Source organism: Onychomys torridus, chromosome 4 (genome assembly GCF_903995425.1).
Source record: "Onychomys torridus chromosome 4, mOncTor1.1, whole genome shotgun sequence".
Taxonomy (NCBI): Eukaryota; Metazoa; Chordata; class Mammalia; order Rodentia; family Cricetidae; genus Onychomys; species Onychomys torridus.
In genome coordinates, this window is record NC_050446.1 from 9941329 (window position 1) to 9959835 (window position 18507).

At 49.9% G+C, this 18507-nt stretch overlaps 1 protein-coding gene across 2 annotated transcripts in view; it reads left to right on the forward strand.

Moving 5' to 3' along the window:
* Positions 1-444: 444 nt before the first annotated feature.
* Cfap77 (cilia and flagella associated protein 77) overlaps positions 445-18507 on the forward strand; it is a 129685-nt gene continuing 111622 nt past the window's right edge. For both annotated transcript variants that reach the window (XM_036185281.1, XM_036185280.1), the window contains exon 1: positions 445-771. In XM_036185281.1, coding sequence (XP_036041174.1) covers positions 577-771 — 195 coding nt within the window. In that variant the 5' untranslated portion in view covers positions 445-576. The remainder of the gene's footprint in view (positions 772-18507) is intronic.

The following is an 18507-nucleotide window of genomic DNA, read 5'->3' on the forward strand; positions in this document are numbered from 1 at the left end:
CTATTGCAACATCATCACATTAGTGCAATATCCGGGGGAGTGTGTGTGTGTGTGTGTGTGTGTGTGTGTGTGTGTGTGCAATCTTGGGAGGGAACTGCAAGTAGAGGAGGATGGGTAGAAAGAGGGCGGAAGCCAAGAATAAATGTCTCTCTAGAACGTCTTAGCTTTTAACGCAACTTAGATTTGATTCTTGGGTTTTCCTGTGTCGTCTTGAGAAAATTCTAAAAGGTCTCTGTGGGTTACGGAGAATTTCAAGAAAGGAAGCTCCTGAGCCGTTGGCGTCCCGTCGCCAAGGAGACGGGCCATTCCATTTCTTCGCAAGGGGTAGTATAAATATTCTTCCCTATCTCAGTCTGCAGCAAAGGTGCCCAAATCACTCCAAAGAACTGACAAGGTTTACTTTCTCGGAGGGCTCTGCAGGTGGGCGCCCTCCACTTTGGAGCTTGCCTGGCCTCTGCGGAGTGCACTCCGAGTCCGTGTGGTGCAGCCCGGAGCGACACGCACGGGACGAGGGTCCCCAGACTGGGCAGAACTCTGTGGGCTTGCATCCAGGGTCTGATCTCGAAGGTCTCCAGGATGCCTGGTCCGGGGAAGCCCCGGAAAGACCTCACGCGATGGAAGAAGAAGAAGCAGCCTGTGCGCCGCACGGTCAGCCAGATCTGCCCGCCGCCCCGACGGCCGCTGACGGTGGCCGATATCCGCCCGGGCATGGAGAACGAGAGGCTGGGGGTCGTGCGTGACTCCATGTTTCAGAATCCGCTCATCGTCAAGGTGAGCGCTCGGGCGCGCTTGTCCCCTCCCCGGTCACCGATGCTGCCTATGGGTTCCAGTTGCTGAGCCCTTTGGCCTCAGGGCCCGGGGTCCAGGCGCGGTGTCGGAAACCAGCTCTAGGTGGGACAGTCCTGGACAGTCGGCAGTCACGGCCAGTCCCTAAGCATATGTGTCCTTAAGTGGGACACATTAGCGGAAGAGACTGGGAAAGACTACAGATAGGGCAATCCCTGCGGGGCTCGATGAACCCATGAGGTGACATGACAGACAGGTCGCAGGCCCCCTTTCATGCCCTTGCCACCCCCCCCCAAGATCCACTTTTCCCAGCACCTTTGGTCTACTGTGCAGCAGGTGCTCCGGGGCTCTCATGGAGACCCTAAATGGGTGGGAGGAGCAAATACTCTCTATGAGGCCTGGCCTGCACTCACATGAGAGCAGCGTTTGTACTTAGAACTCCTTCCATTTCAGTGCCGGCCCTTTGTACTTTAGTCTGTTTTCTTTCCTGGCTGAAAACTCCACGTGGGCGTGGCTCTGCTCCTAAGTATGCCGGGAGACCGGAAAAGTCGAGTTTAAGGTAGTCATGGAGCGAATTTACCTTGCGCCACTAGAGGGCAGTGTGCTTCTAGGAATGCAAGAATGATTTCAGTTTCCCAGGTTGGGGTGTGGAGGGTGATGGGCGAGCTGTTGTTATCCATGGATTCAGCAACATGATTTCTCTGACTTCAGGCACTGATTAGAACCCAGAGTGGTGGTGTTTGATTCATTCATTCATTCATTCATTCATTCATTCTCTGTCTCTCTGTCTCTCTGTCTCTCTGTCTCGCTCTCTCTCTTCTCCTCCCTCTTCTCCCTCCCTCCCTCCCCTCTTTTCTTTTCTTTTTTTCTGAAACAGGGTTTCTCTGTGTAGTTTTGGTGCCTGTCCTGGAACTCGCTCTGTAGACCAGGATGGCCTCGAACTCACAGAGACCCACATGGGAGTGCTGGGATTGAAGGCGTGCGCCATTGCCGCTATCGCAGCCGCCTGGCTCCTTTTCTTTCTTCTTCCTTTCTCTCTTCTTTCCCTCCCTCCCCCCAACTCCCTCCCTTCTTTCCCTCTTTCGAGAACGGAACCTGGGTTTTCTTGACTGTGCTAGAGCTGCATTCTTTGACTCCTGGGAAAACATTGACCCTCCTGGACCTTTCTGGGCGAATTAATGTTCCCAGGAGGACAGAAGTTAGGTACTGTATGGGTGCAGCGGCATCCTTAGCTCTGGCCCCTCTGAGCTATCTCCACAGTGGGACAGATCCTTTGCTTACTTCTTGGAGAGCTGATCTCAGCAGGCTGGAGGGACAGAGAGATGGAATTCACTGTCCTAGGCCAAGGACAGAGTCAAATAGCACCTATCAGTGGCTGCTCTGATGATCTGACTTTGCTTTAATCAGGTGTCACTAGTGTGCAGCTCCTTCCCACTTAAATATGAGAGGGCATTATAGAGTCACTTCCACAGTGAATTCTTGTGTAATGTTCACTCCAAGTGATACATTATAATGTATATTTGCGTATGCATGCATTATACATGTATATATATATATCACTATATGTCTAGCATTTGTACATAGGTGTGTAAACTACAATTACATGCATGTAAATATGATACATGAAACACTCCTCTCTCCTCCCCTTTGCTTTCTCCCCTGGCTATGTCAAGGACAGCATTTGGCCTGTAGGTGGCACCAGCTTACCAGCCTTCAGGATGAATTCCATCCTTGTTTCTGGAGCTGGAGTTTAGGAATGATCATTTTTTAAAAAGTATTGGTGATGATTGATCCAGCAATGGGGTTCTGTTTTCAGGCTGTCCTGGTCCCTGGTCACCGGCTGCAGGGGCCATGTCCTGGTGCGCGTTGGTGACAGAGCCTGGGATGCTTTCCTACAAGTGACAGCAGGGGGCAGTCTTTCCCTTCAACTCTGTCCTTGGTTTTTGAAGCACTGGTGGTTAGGATGATGATGTCCACATTCAATATTTACCCATCCCTGTAAGATCTTCCGTCAAAACCCAGCCTGCATAAAAGTTGGCAGAGAGAGAACATGAAAGGAAGCTGGGCCGCTCCTTGTTGCAAAAGCTCCCTATAAACCATCATGGGGAAATGTCTGCAAGGCTTTTGGTTTGAGGTTCTGCCTGAGCTGGCTTAAAAACCACGCCACTGAGTCCCAGCCCAGTTTTCTCTACATAAAGAATATCTAAATCCTGAAACATTAGGATTTTGAGTTTTAAAGAAAATGTAAATATTAAAAGTAGTTAGGGTTCAGAACATTAAAAAAAAATACAGTTCTATCATTTCTACTGGACTTGACTTGTAGGTCCTTTATGGGGGATTGCTAGTTTTGCTGGCCCCAGTGTAGGGGTGAATGCCTCCTCATCGTGTGTGCTTGGCTCCGGTGTCTTTGGGATCATGGGAACTGAGTTGTCTTTTAGCTTGGTCTCTCCCTGAGCCTGAAGAAGTGCATCTGTATCAGAGGAATACAGCACCCTGGAAACATTTATTTCACCACACGGGGAGGCTGTCACTCACGTTGTTTCCCCTCATGGATAATAGGTTCAGCATTTTTTGTTTGTTTGTTTCTTTTCTTCTTCTTTTTTTCTTTTTCCCACTTCAAATGCAGCTGAACAAATACAACCCTGGAATTTCCCACCCATGGAATTTACCAGAACATATATGCATCAGTTATTCAAAAACATGCCTTCACGATGCCGCAGCAATCAGAGGAAATGGGAAAAACCTCATATTTGCAAGCAGGTGTTTTTTTTTTTTTATCTACAAACACTCACCAACTGGTCACCTCGCTGAAACCCAAGCAAACTGCTTGTTTAGTGGCAGTTAATGGCGTCAGAATGGTGTTTCATGCAACCACAAAAATAATGTAAGTAGTTCCCATTGGCAAGGGCTTCTCCATTGTCGAGCGATGTGCAGCCAGCCAGCTTTCCTTTCAATGTGACTCTGTGGGAAGCATAAAATTAAATTGAGAAAGAACCCAGCTTTGCCCGGCTTGATTCTCCTTTCCCTAGAATCCGGAGACTGAACACAGAACCCTGCCTCAGTAGCCTTCCAGGCTCCCTCACAAAACCTGTCAGGGTGTACCCTTCCCAACACAGCGACTTGGCTGATATCCTGTCAATACAATGACGGGGAGAGACTGCACCCTTTGCTCCCCTGACAGCTCTGAGTCTTCTGTCACCCCTGAGAGGCAGGTTGCTGTACAGAGGTGGGATTGATTGAATCCAGCACCCTCAGAAAGTACAAGTGATCAGGGCACCTGATGTTTTTTTCATAATTTATTACTGACTTTGTTTTTTTTTTTTCCTGTGGGGGTTTATGTCACAAATAAGAAGAGCACACATTTGTAAAATAAAGTAATAGAATCAAGCATTTGAGGCTAAAAGGAAGTTCGCTGGCATTGAATGCGTCTCCTGTAGGGAGGCTTAGGGAGGTCTCCAACCAGGAGGAGACAGCTCACCCTGGGATGCTACTGTGTGACCTGGAAGTGGGAGGAGGCTCCAGGCTCCTGAATTACAACCTCGTGTTGTTTTGGCCACAAGCCATGACTAATTAATCAAGGACAATCCAGGTGTGGCACATCCTGTATAACAGGCAGTGGGAAGTGCTCACAATGAGTCTGACCCAGCATCATTCACTCCTGCAAAAGCCAGCAATACAAGACTTCTTACGTGTTTATTTGGTGCTGAGGGCCATCCTAAGCTGGAGTGGGGGGCATAAAAACAAGTTCGGAACTCAGCCTCTACCCACAGGGACTTGGCCATTTAGGGTTTATCTGGAAAAATGAGATACACGGGCACACACAGAATCTTATGTACAGGCACATAGGCACACACAAATACAAACATGGACATACACACACAGAGACACGAAAACACAGGCACACATACAAAATAAGTAAGGCAGTGTCACGGGGTACCTCCTCTTGAGTTTTCCAGTGAGCTACAAGCCCAGGGCATTCAGTTTGGGGCCCTAAGTAGGTCCATGTCAGGGGTGAGGAGACTGGAAAAGCCAAGCCTCTGTAGGAGGTGATTCCACTCTTCCTCAGATTCCAAGCCTTAGGGGCTGTTCACGCCAACTCAAGTTCTAGTTCATAAGGCTCAGTGCTGCGCTGAGTTGTTATCATTACCAGCACGAGGAAGTGTTTATCTGGAGCAAGTGTGTTCAAATTGGATGCTCTACAAAGCCAGGCAAGCACACCATGCCCACTAATAGTCTAACGTCTCTAATAAATATTAATGCTGGCAAACATAAACACAGAGACAGAGATGGGCATTAGGAAGGCAGCCTGTCCAGAGCCCAGTTGCACAGAGATACCAATGTTTTCATTACATGGTGGGAAAATATTGTGTGCGGTTTGTCTGCTGAAGAGAATATGGCTGTGATCGCTCAGGGCCTTTACATTCAATTACAGTGTAATAGGGGGAAATGAAATGTTAGTGAGGAATTAAAAACCATCCTGTGGCACAGTCTGGGCTGGATGCACTGCTGTGGGTTTATCCATCCTTGTTCTCTCAGCTCCTTCCTCCCCCTTCCCCTCCTCTCCTCATCCCTTCTCCCTCCTCTCTTCCTCTCCTCTTCCTCCCCCTCCCTTCTCCTCTCCCTCTTCCTCATTCTTCTTGTGTGTGTGCCTGTGTGCATGTTTGTTTGTGTATGTGTGTAGAGGTCAGAGGTCAACGTTAGGTGGTGTTTTTCAGAAGCCATCTACCTTGTTTTTTGAGACAGGATCTCACTAACCTGGAACTCATCAAGTAGTCTGGCTGGCCACAGAGCTCCAGGGCCCCACACACCTCTACTTCCTAAGAGCTGGGATTACAAGCAAGAGCCACCCTGTCCTGCATTTCTTTTTTTAATGGCTGTTCCCTTTCTTCCTTTAAATCAAAGCCTCCATGTGGCTGTTGCCCAGCTCCTCCTTCATGGGGCAGCTGATGAAGTGGTGAACAAATCCCACTGCCTAGATCTGTGGCCATTGTGGAGAGAAGAGCTGCCCCCTCCACTGGCTCCTCCCTGCAGTCCCTGGGCAGCTGCCCCCTCCACTGGCTCTTCCCTGCAGTCCCTGGGCAGCTGCCCCCTCCACTGGCTCCTCCCTGCAGTCCCTGGGCAGCTGCCCCCTCCACTGGCTCCTCCCTGCAGTCCCTGGGCAGCTGCCCCTCCACTGGCTCCTCCCTGCAGTCCCTGGGCAGCTGCCCCCTCCACTGGCTCCTCCCTGCAGTCCCTGGGCAGCTGCCCCCTCCACTGGCTCTTCACTACAGTCCCTGGGCAGCTGCCCCTCCACTGGCTCCTCCCTGCAGTCCCTGGGCAGCTGCCCCCTCCACTGGCTCCTCCCTGCAGTCCCTGGGCAGCTGCCCCCTCCACTGGCTCCTCCCTGCAGTCCCTGGGCAGCTGCCCCCTCCACTGGCTCTCCCTGCAGTCCCTGGGCAGCTGCCCCCTCCACTGGCTCCTCCCTGCAGTCCCTGGGCAGCTGCCCCCTCCACTGGCTCTTCACTGCAGTCCCTGGGCAGCTGCCCCCTCCACTGGCTCCTCACTACAGTCCCTGGGCAGCTGCCCCTCCACTGGCTCCTCCCTGCAGTCCCTGGGCAGCTGCCCCTTCCACTGGCTCCTCCCTGCAGTCCCTGGGCAGCTGCCCCCTCCACTGGCTCCTCCCTGCAGTCCCTGGGCAGCTGCCCCTCCACTGGCTCCTCCCTGCAGTCCCTGGGCAGCTGCCCCCTCCACTGGCTCTTCCCTGCAGTCCCTGGGCAGCTGCCCCCTCCACTGGCTCTTCCCTGCAGTCCCTGGGCAGCTGCCCCCTCCACTGGCTCTTCACTGCAGTCCCTGGGCAGCTGCCCCTCCACTGGCTCCTCACTACAGTCCCTGGGCAGCTGCCCCTCCACTGGCTCCTCCCTGCAGTCCCTGGGCAGCTGCCCCTTCCACTGGCTCCTCCCTGCAGTCCCTGGGCAGCTGCCCCCTCCACTGGCTCTTCCCTGCAGTCCCTGGGCAGCTGCCCCCTCCACTGGCTCCTCCCTGCAGTCCCTGGGCAGCTGCCCCCTCCACTGGCTCCTCCCTGCAGTCCCTGGGCAGCTGCCCCCTCCACTGGCTCCTCACTACCAGTCCCTGGGCAGCTGCCCCCTCCACTGGCTCCTCCCTGCAGTCCCTGGGCAGCTGCCCCCTCCACTGGCTCCTCCTGCAGTCCCTGGGCAGCTGCCCCCTCCACTGGCTCTTCCCTGCAGTCCCCTGGCAGCTGCCCCTCCACTGGCTCTCCCTGCAGTCCTGGGCAGCTGCCCCCTCCACTGGCTCTTCACTGCAGTCCCTGGGCAGCTGCCCCTCCACTGGCTCTCACTACAGTCCCTGGGCAGCTGCCTCCTCCACTGGCTCCTCCCTGCAGTCCCTGGGCAGCTGCCCCCTCCACTGGCTCCTCCCTGCAGTCCCTGGGCAGCTGCCCCCTCCACTGGCTCTCCCTGCAGTCCCTGGGCAGCTGCCCCCTCCACTGGCTCCTCACTACAGTCCCTGGGCAGCTGCCCCTCCACTGGCTCCTCCTGCAGTCCCTGGGCAGCTGCCCCCTCCACTGGCTCCTCCCTGCAGTCCCTGGGCAGCTGCCCCTCCACTGGCTCCTCCCTGCAGTCCCTGGGCAGCTGCCCCTCCACTGGCTCCTCCCTGCAGTCCCTGGGCAGCTGCCCCCTCCACTGGCTCCTCCCTGCAGTCCCTGGGCAGCTGCCCCCTCCACTGGCTCCTCCCTGCAGTCCCTGGGCAGCTGCCCCCTCCACTGGCTCCTCCCTGCAGTCCCTGGGCAGCTGCCTCCTCCACTGGCTCCTCCCTGCAGTCCCTGGGCAGCTGCCCCCTCCACTGGCTCCTCCCTGCAGTCTCTGGGCAGCTGCCCCCTCCACTGGCTTCTCCCTGCCGTCCCTGGGCAGCTGCCCTGGCTTAGCTGCAGAGCCACCTTCCTCCTTTGTCTCTCAGCACAAGGGGGTGCATGAACGAAGGCAAGACCTCAGAACTGGGGTTCTTCCTACTGAACCCAGCCACCCTCTGATCATGTGACCCTCAGAACTCTGCTGGGCCTTGAAGGGAAGGCTGTTCCTTCAGGAAGAACTCTGAGACCTCGGTGGATGAGTTAGAGGTCATTCCCTATACTTTTCAGAACATTCTGGACACAAGTGTTGATTGCTATGTAAGTCAGGCTCTTTTGTCTTGTACTTATTTAAAATGTGGTGCTCAGAGGGCACCTTTCAGAGACAGTTCTCTCTTTCCCCTGTGTGGGTTTCAGGGATAGGACTCGGGTCAACATGTCTGCACAGTAAGTTCTTTAACCAGCTGGTCCATCTCTCTGGCTTGAAACCCTGTTTTCTATTGCAGTGATTTTCAAACCATTCTAGGGGATCCAGAAGCTTTGGAGATCTCATAAAGGATTGGCCCTATTTTTAAAAAATGCATCTAGACTGGGGTGTAGAGCTGTACCTAGTGTGTGTGAATCCCTACACGCCATCCCCACCCAGTGCCACAAAGTAATAGACACCAATCAATCACTTGAATCATCCTTACTGTATTTTATTTTAAAAAAATTTATTTTTATGTGCTCTAGCTGCATGTGTGACGTTATGCCAGCAGAGGGCATCAGATCCCACTAGAGATGTCTGTGATCCACGTGTGGTTGCTGGGATCTGAACTCAGGACCTCTGGAAGGGATCCTGACCAATGCTCTCAAACTCCTAGACATCTCTCCAGTCCCGCATTTTATTTTAGAAGCTTAAGAAGACAAATATCATTAAATGCATCCCACATGGAACACTCACCTGGGCTCTCCAATATTGGAGCTGTGTGTTGAGGTCTAGTTCTGGGCTATTGCCTTTGCATTCCTGTTTGGGAGACTTGTAAATGTGTCTCACCCAGGGAAGATTGGGCCTTTCCCGATCTGAGACTTTCCATTCTTGCAGGCAGCTGCCACAGAACTTTGAGCCCTTGAGACGGGGATGTGTGAAACCCAGCGATGGGCCTGCTAGACTCCCTCCCGTCTGGTAACCTTCAGGGGCTGGGCAGAATGAAAGGCAGCACAGCACCACAACTGTGTGGCCTCCGGCAGGCTTTAGAAAATACAACTGTGCTGAGTCTCTCTTTGTTTGCTGCAAACCAACAAATGCCATGGAAACTAACCTTCCCAGCAACTGCTCGTTGAGGTCGTTACAGCTCAACTTTAAATGCAGATGCCCCCTGGTTCCTTTTTCAAGTTCTTCCTTCAGTGTGAATGAGTTCACAGTTGCACCTTGGCTGGGCAGGCATGAAACTGTAGCTCCCTTATAGAGAGAAAGGCCAGCAGTGTGATTCTGGAGCCAACAGATCCCAGCCACTTGCTTGTTCTGCCACCCAGGGGTGTGTGTGGGGGTGTTATCTCCGAGACTCAGTTTCCTCTGTCAGTGAGGAGACCAGAGGTGGTCCCTGGCCATGGGAGAGTAAGAGAATTCTATGGGATCACTAGGCTGTGGCTAGCCATGGCTTCCCCCAGAGAGCACTTTAAAAGCGAGTGCTTTGGTTTTCTGTGTTCCTCACAGCAAATACTTTTGGTCCTTAAGGCAACCCTTGTGTTTTCAGCTGTCAATGTCAGGCAAATGTTAAGGGCTGGTGAGATAGCTTAGTGGTTAAGAGGCCTCACTGGGATCTCTCAGAGGACTGAGATTCAGTTCCCAGCACCCATGTGGGGTGGCTTACAACCACCTGTGGCTCAAGCTCCAAGAGATCTGACTCCCTTTTCTGATCTCCTCAGGCATCTGCACACATGGAGTACACATAAGCTTACACAGGAACACACACATACTTTTTCTTTAAATCTAAAAGTAACATTGAGTCTAAACACAGTGACTACTCTGAGACATGTTTACCAAGTGTTGTACTTAGCTCAGTGTGGGCTGTAATTGAGCAAATCTGTCACTCCACCCAGACCTTCTTACCCTAGCATCCTAGAGCTGACAGCGCACCCTGCTTAAGCCCACTGAAAACCACTGCTGGGATTTACCTCGCCCGTGTGTCCAGGCTCTAATGACGACTGGTTTAAATGGGGTGCTACGTCATAGAAAATATGAAAACACTTGAATGACATTGATGGTTCTAAACTGAGGGGGCCAGTTTTATTCAGTGATACAGACTTTGGAGATCAATGGACTCTAAGGAATGTACTTTTAGAGGCATTAGTGATGCTGAGGAGGAGGTGCTCCTGGCCCCTCCTTAGTGGGCACGGGTCATGGTTGCTGCTCAATTTGTCATAATGTGAAATCAGTCCCTCCCACCTGCAACAAGGAATCAGTCTCCAAATGTCAACAGTTTGGGGGCTGAGAGTCTCTGAACTAGAAGCCATAAGCAAAAGCGGCTTGTTCACCACAGCCTCTTAAAAACCTAATGTAAACTCACAAAAACCAAACCGTCTGAACTGCCTCTCCCATTTCTCCCTTCTGCCTCTCCTCCCTGATGGTCTATGCTCATTTGAATTGCTGCCTTTAATCTATTTTCTTCACCTTAGTGATGTTTGTCTGCAGCTTGTCTGCCTCAATCCCTGCCCGCATTGCAATTTAAGAAAAACAAATTTTTTTTCAGTCACCTTACCGTGGGGCTCAATAACTCATTAAATAAACTCATTAGCAGAGAGACTGGTTTGTTGAGCAATCACTGACTGGTGTATGAGCTTTGTGTCCCTGCCCTACAAACTTCTAGGGTCCTGTTTTACTCAGCGTGAACTAAGTTAAGATTTAAAATGTAGGATTGGTACAGTGTAGAAAAATTAAACTCATAGTGGCCCGGCACCCCACGGCAGAACTTGCGCTTTCCTTGCGGCACTAAATGCCTCATTTCAGGGAAGTAGGAATGAGCGTTAGGAGGAAAACAGCTGTAATGGTCCACCCAATGACTTGAAGGCACACCAGGGGTGGGTCACGAAACAGACATGGGTCAGTGAGCCCAAAGTTCAGCACAAGCAGCACCCAGAAGGGGGAAGGGTCTGTCAAAAGGATTGCAGAAAATACATAATGACCCCAAAAGAGGGAGTTTTGATCTTCTATAGGAGCCAAACAATACATATCTGGGAGGCCAGTGAACTGAGAAGCACGCAAGCTAAGTGTCTTTGTGTTGACCGGCAGTCTTTGTGTTTTTGTCTAGGAGAATAAAAGTATACCCTTAGAAGCTCTTTGATTTCATGGTATGGATGGCCACACTGCTGCCAGGTGGCTAGCCACTTGCATGTGACCTTAGAGCATCTAAACTGGACCATTGCACCCAGTTTGCCAATGCTCGGATGTCACAGCCTGTCACAAAGTTGGGATGCCCAAAGAGCATGCAGAGAGGTTGTGGCATTTCTGGTGAGTGAATAGGAAGTTTACCACTGGCTCCATCAGTTTGTTTTAGTGGACCAGAATGAATTAGGCCATGTCACACCTTAATATGCCACTGTTTGGATTTTGTAGAATTGCATTTATTTAAAAAATGATTTATTTAACTTTATTTTACATGTATGAAGGAATCCGATCCCTTGGAACTGGAGTTACAGACAGCTGTGAGCTGCCCAGCCCTATAATTGCATTTCTATTTTCCCTCTGCCTCCTAGCAGATCCTTTAAGAATACAGAAGCTGAGGGCTGGGGTATAGCTCAGGGTTTGAACTTGCCTAGCTGGTGAGATCCTGGATTTCATTCCTAGCACTGCAAAAATAAACAAAACAACCCAACGACAGAGGTTGGTTTTAGTCGCTGTTCAGTTTGGTTATGGTAGGCATTTGAAATTGCTAATGAGCACAGCAGTCAGTGCACAAATGTTTAACGTCCTATGATGTGGAGGCATGGCTGGAAACACAAGGGGTTTAAAAGTTTGTGTCAAGAAACAACAGCAAAGGCTTAGAAGATAGAGTAGTGGCAGTCAGGATTGGGTCCCTGCTCAGGGCTCTGGGCAGCAGGAAAGGAAGGCAAGGTCTTGCAGGAAGAGCAGATGGTGTGTGCAGGGAGCTGGAGAGGTGAGAACAGAATCGGATTCTGAAGCTTAGGCAGTTTTAGGATCCCTCTTTAAAAAAAAAATTCTTTTTTTTGAGATGGACTCGTGTTGCCAGGACTGGTCTTGAACTCACTATGTAGTTAAAGATGGTTTTGAATTCCTGATGCTCTTGTCTCTACCTCCTGAGTTCTGGATTACAGGCATGTGCTACAAAGCTTGGTTTTGATTGGGTGGGGATTGAACTTGGGGCATTGTGCATGCTAGGCAAGTACTCTACAAAGTGAGCCCCGTTGTTGGAATACAAGACGATAAAGAGTTGCAGAGATCATGCTCAGGAGTTTGGGAGAAGCTCTGTGCTAGTGAGTGAGCTTGAAGCTGTGGCTTCACTAGTCACCCGGTAAGCAGATTCAGGGATAATCTGGAGCCTGGGAGAAGAAGGAGGGAAAGGTGGACACCATGAGCCCCTGGGGACAGGAAGGGCTAAGATAAGGCTGTGTAGGAAGTCTGGCCTAGAAAGACTTGAAAAGCCCAAAGCTAAGGAAAAAAGAACACAGACTCCAAAGGCTCCAGAGCTAGGTCTAGAAATCAGCAAGAGTCTCGGCCACTGTGCTTTGCTCCTTGCTCCTGCACTGAGGGGAGCTGCTCAGCTAGGGACAGACAGGGGGCGTGTGCACACTTGCAGGCCACTGTGTGTGACTGCTGAAGTGGGCGCATGTGCACACTTGCAGGCCACTGTGTGTGACTGCTGAAGTGGGCGCATGTGCACACTTGCAGGCCACTGCTGAAGTGGGTGCGTTGGTTGCATCCTGATCTCTTTTCAGGCTGGATGTTGGGAGCTAGATGATGGCAGGATATGTGCCTCACTGATGGCTTTGGGTTAGAATCTTCGATTTGTTTCCTTTTTGCAAATTCAACAAGTCTGAAATGCTCCAAATGTCCCCAGCTGTTTGAGAGAAGCTTCAGGAGAGGTTCGGAAGGTCCCTTTGGGCTGAGCACTGTGCCTGCTTCCAAAAGCTTTATAAACTGTCACTGAAGATTTTGCCTGCTCTGGAGGCACCCAGTGGGCATGAATTTAGAGGCTTAGGTAAATCTTTTAGGAATTCCTCTTCCAAAAGGAAAGCAAGCGTCTGCCCCATGTTCCTAAGAGCCCCAGGCCTCCTTCAGCAGCCCTGGTGGCAGGGTGCTCCTGGGTTTGCCTTCTTCCAAGTGGGAATTCAAGGGAGAGGCTGAGCACAGAGCCTTGCGCTCTTGACTGGAGACCCATTGGACCTACCGACCTCTCAGGAGAACATCTGCGCTGAGCCAAATGGCCCTTCTGACACATCATGTCCCTTGTGCCTTTGCAGCAACCCTAAAAGGTGGCAGGACCTACTACTGTTCCCAGGTGACAGCTGTGAAGCTGAGTTCTAGAGCTCACACAGCTTGCCTGAGGTCAGCCAGAGGAACCAGCCAAGCCAAGTGGGGACTCCAAAGCACCAGGCCACACCAATGTACAAACCAAATCAGAAGAATTTAGGGGCATCAATGGCTGCCATGTATGAAGAGTCTCTCAAGTGTCAAGCCATCCCCTGCCTTGATCCCTCTCTTCCATCCTTCTTTTCTGCCATGCTGTGAAGACGGTGAGGGGTATCACCAAGGGTGTTGAGGTGGCGCAATGAGTAAAGGTGCTTGTCACCAAGCCTGACAGCTTTGAGTTCAATCCCTAGGTTGTACATGGTGGAAAGAGAGGACTGACTCCCTCAAGTTGTGTCTGACATTCATATGTGTGCATGTTCATGCACGTGTACATATGTACATATATGTACACACAGACACAGACACAGACACAGACACACACACACACACACACACACACACACACATTGCTATCAAAAGTAGACTACCAATATGATCCTTGCATCTTTTGCCCAGGTGGTCGGCCACTGTTGCTTTCTTTATATATGTTTCCCATCCAAATGTACCCAAATTCATGGCCTTCCCTCCCCCTTTCCTCTTCATACATGATGGGGATGGAGCTCAGGGTGTCCCTATGCTAGGTAAGTGCTCTACCACTGATCTGCACACTGACCCTCTCAGTACCATAGTTTTCATATACTTCATCTCAGCTCTGTGAGGTCTGTATTTTGAGCTCAGTCAGGGTAACACCCCCAAGGTCACACAGAGAGCAAATGGTGGGGGTGGCATTTGTGGCTAGGATGAGTTCACAGCTTGTCAGGTGATGTGTGTTACTGCCTGGTACCTGAGGAGATAACTGTCCTGATGGAGACAGAGGGATCCAGCAGGTCCATCTACATCATCTACATCTGGATCCGTCTACAGAGGCAGGCTCATCTATGGAGGCCTTATCTGCTTTCAGAAGAGTTCCATCTGGCTGGGCAGATAGGCAGTACTAGCACAGTTGAATGTGGGGGTGACTGCACAGAGATGCAAGAGGTAGGAAGAGAGATAAGGCTGCTACCCGGGGGTGGTCCAGAGGGACCAACAGGATGGCTGAGAGGAAGTCAAATAGCAAATGTGGCCAGACAAGAGGAGAAGCTGGGTTTCATGAGTGTGGATACCCTAGGAAGGGAAACATGCACGCCATAACAAAGGCACCAGAGGGCAGTCACCTGGGCAAAGGACATTGGGATCGGGTCAGGACTGCCTTCAGAATCTGCACAGGCAGTGACACCACTTATATTTAGAGGCATCACCAAAACCAGCATGGCTTTTTGGTTACCCAGCAAAGCCTGGACCTGGGGGTCATCTGAAGAGTGTGTATCTGCTGGCCCTGGAGCTGGGATGTCCCTAGCCGCAGCTCTATCCAAGCCTCTGGGAATGGCCTCCCCCTTTCAAAGAGAAGGTGCCCTCCTTGTCTTCTCCCACACACGGTCCGGTCCCTTCTTCCCTCTACCTCCCTAATCAGAGAAAGCAAATTGTTATCAGATTAGTCTCAGCAATGAAAAGCGGGTGCTGGCCCTGGCCGTTAGTTTCCATTTAGATAGACTGGGTCGGGCCACACAATAGGCATCAAAGCCTGTCTCCGGGCAGCGGGAGGGATTAATTTCTTTAACCAACAGGCCTGATCTGGTCTAACTCATTACCCTGCCTTGTCAGTGTGGATGTTCGATGCGATTGAAGATTATACCATTTAGGCCTCTCCCTTGTCTTCAGCACAAACCGTGGCTATTGAATTGCACATTCTTGCAAGGCTCCCCCGTCAATACTCGGCAGCCTGAGGTTCTAATTCTGCTTCATTTAAACTTCATCAACTTTTCCAATCAAGTGGAAGGATCCGAAATAGGTTCTGTACGCGGAAAGGCACGATCCCTTTGTCAGATAAATTTATTCCGGCTTCTCCCCTCCCTGGCCCTCTTTCTCTCTCCAGCCTTGCTCCCCAATCCCTTCTCAGCACCCCCCCTCCCCTTATCCCCAGGATGAAAATGAGATTACAGTATTTAAATGACTATGGTAATCAACCTGGGGACCCTGAGCTGAGATTGAGGTTAATTTTTCTTAGCAGAACAAAGAAGCGTGATGCCTTTGGGGACTTGGGGGTACAATCTGGGGTTCTTGCTTGTGGCTTTTTTTCCCTCTGAAACTGTAGTTTTAGGATTCTTTTCTTGTTACTAACTAGACACTGAATGTGATTTTTTTTTAAAGGCTACAGCCCCTAAGAGAACAGAAATGTAATTTTGGGTTGATAAACAGATAACAGCCTTCAATCAACAATTTTAATAGGGGGAGAAAGTCACTGACATGAGATGAGCACAAATCTAATGAAAGTGTGATGCTCTACCTTGTTTATTTTTAAATACTCTCAGAATAATCTCCCACTGTGTTAGAACTCATAATTACGGCCACTCTGGGCACCTGCAAACTTCTGAATGAAGAGCCTTGTCACTTGGGTGATCTTCTCTCTGGCAGCTTTTACTGCTGTAAAAGTTGAGATTTTTGTCATGTTTTGGCTAATTAGAAGCGGGGTCATTATACCATTGAAAAGTCTACATGAAAGTGGCTTTGCTCTGTTATTACGTGCAACTCGCAAGCTGGTCAGTCATTCTGCCAGGGACCCCTCCTCCTCTCAGCTTCTAAACCAGAATCCAAATCTGTGTTTCTTTGTCTCTCCTTGCCACCTTGTCATAGCTGTTTTACATGCTTGCCAGCCAATGTTATCCTTTATTTGTGTCAGGAGAGAGGATTGTGACAAGTTCCGTATACAATGTTCATTTGGCAAGGCAGATTCTTCATAGAGCTTTTGAGTTGGGAAATGAAACTATCTTTCAGTACAATGAGCTACATCGTTTCTGGACAGACTAAGAGAGAGTGTCTTGGAACTTTATATCCCAGAACAATCCTGAAAAGTCTTAACGAGTTTTTGTAAAAAGTAGGATTTGGTTTCAACGCAAGCCTAGTTGGGGGAAGTGGGAAACAGTCTTAACAGCTTCAAGTGCAGAATGTCTGAGATACGCCTTCCTCTCCACTCCCCACAAGTTATTAAAAGGATGGAATAAATTGTTGCTCTTCTGTATCGTAATGACTTAGTTTCAGACCCTTTAAACTGTGGTTGACTTCCCGACAGTCATCTACATTTGCAAAGCAAAATATTTAAGAACCACCACCCTTTCCACAACTCAGTTTGTTCAAGTGGTTCTCCCGCATCTCCACCCCACCCCCACTCCCAACCTCCTGCAGCTCTCCATCCCTGTTTGCTGAAGGAGGGAAAAAAAATCCGCTCACCCTTTGTGCTACCAAATTCATTGGGGGCAGTGGTTTATGGTGACATTTTTCTTTCTTAAAGTAAATATTGACTCACCACGGGGAAATTAAAACTCCATTAGGCATCGCTACACTGTACAGAGGGCTGCGTTGGAGCAGTCAAGCTGCTATTAATTGGTTTCTTCTTCGGAAATAATTCCAGGAGGGCAGAGGGAAAGGGGAAACAGGAGATGGATAGACCCATAATTTCTTAAAATGACACCATCTAAATCAGCAAAGGTGGTCATTACATGGTTATTAATCTAAACAGAAACAAGATGCTAGCTAATAATGGGAAAATCCACCGATATAAAAAGCCTGCTGCAGAGTTATTTCCAGGCTGCAGAGACTGTGTTGGGGAATGCAGGTGGGCCAGCCTCGCCCAGGCTTGGGCTCCTCAGAAGTGGCATCTTGAGCATCAGGGGCCCTGCTTCTGTCTGCTGCTGCAAGGATTTTTTTCTTTCCTGGGACGAGGTAGCAAGACCTCCTTTCACACTGTTTACTGTTCCTTAAAAAACAAAAAGTTGTCGTTGTATGTATTTGTGTGGTGTGTGTTCATGTGTGTGTGCCTGCTTGCATATGTGTGGGAGTGCTAGTGGAGGCTGGATGTTGACGTTGGGTGTCTTCCTCAATCACTCTCCACTGTATTTGCTGAGGTTCCTTGCTGGGTTCCTTGCTGAACCCAGAGCCTGTTTCTATCCAGCTAGACTCCTAGTGCAGTTAGCTTCCCAGGAGTGCTGGGATCACAGGCGGCTGCCATGGCAGCTCAGCATCTGTGTGGGTGCTGTGGATCAAACCCCAGCCCTCATCTCATGTTTGTGCAGCAAGTACTATGCCGACGGATGTCTCCCCAGCTCCCTTTGCAACAGGACCTCCCTGTGTTGGAGCCATTGCCCTCTCCCCTTCCCCACCTACTCTGTCTGCTGGTGCCAGCCTAGCCCCAAGCCCATCTGCACCATCAGACTCCCTGGGCACTCTGACTACCATTAAGAAAACAAACAGGAGCTGCGGATAGCTCAGCAGTTAAGAGCACTGGCTACTCTTCCAGAGTTCCCAGCACCTACATGCCTACTCAAAACATCCTGTAACTCCAGTTCCAGAGGATCTGATGCCTTTTATAGCTCCCTTGAGCACCTGGCATGCATGAAATACAGATGCATACATGCAGACAAAACACTCATACACATGAAATTAGAAAAAATTAAGAAAGAAAAATAAAACAAACAACAAATATTGAATGGGATGTGGGAAAAGGGACCCTTCTATGCTGTTGGTGGAAATGTAAACCACAGCAAATCATACTGAAAATCAGTATGGCGGTTCCTCAAAAAAATTAAGAATAGGATTATCACATGATCCAGCTACAACACTCCTGAGTATATACCCAAAGGAATCAAAGTCAGCACCCTGCTCCAGAGACACTGCACACCCATTTCTATTGGGCCAGTCACAACAGCGGACTGTTGTCACAGTCACAATAACAGCCCGGGTGTCCATCAGCAGATGAATAGAGGAAGAAATGGAGCATCACTCAGTTGTAAGGAAGTCACGTTATTGGCAGGAAAATGGATGAACTACAAGTCATTACGGCAGGCACAATGAGCTGGACTCAGCAGACGAATGTTGTTTCCTTTCACACATGGAACCTATATTTTAGAAAAAAGACACAAAAGTAGGGGGTCAAAAGGTCAATACAAACATTTTAAAAATAAAGTAGAAGAGGGACTGTATGAGAAGAGAAAGGGAACCAGTTAGGGATGGACAGGAACAAAGGAAAGCAATTGAGGTAGATAAGATCATGTCAAAAACATCGTAATAAAACCCAATATTTTGTTTAACTAATATATAATAATTTAAAAAAAAATTCTCCCACCGCTTTTATATCTAGCAATTTCCCCTCTCAGTTCCCAAAGCCCATAGCAAATTGTAAAGGAACAAGTGTCTTAAAGAGACATTTAGTAGGGTAGTGGGGGCACACACCCTTAATCCCAGTACTCATAATGGCAGAGGCAAGTGGATCTCTGTGAGT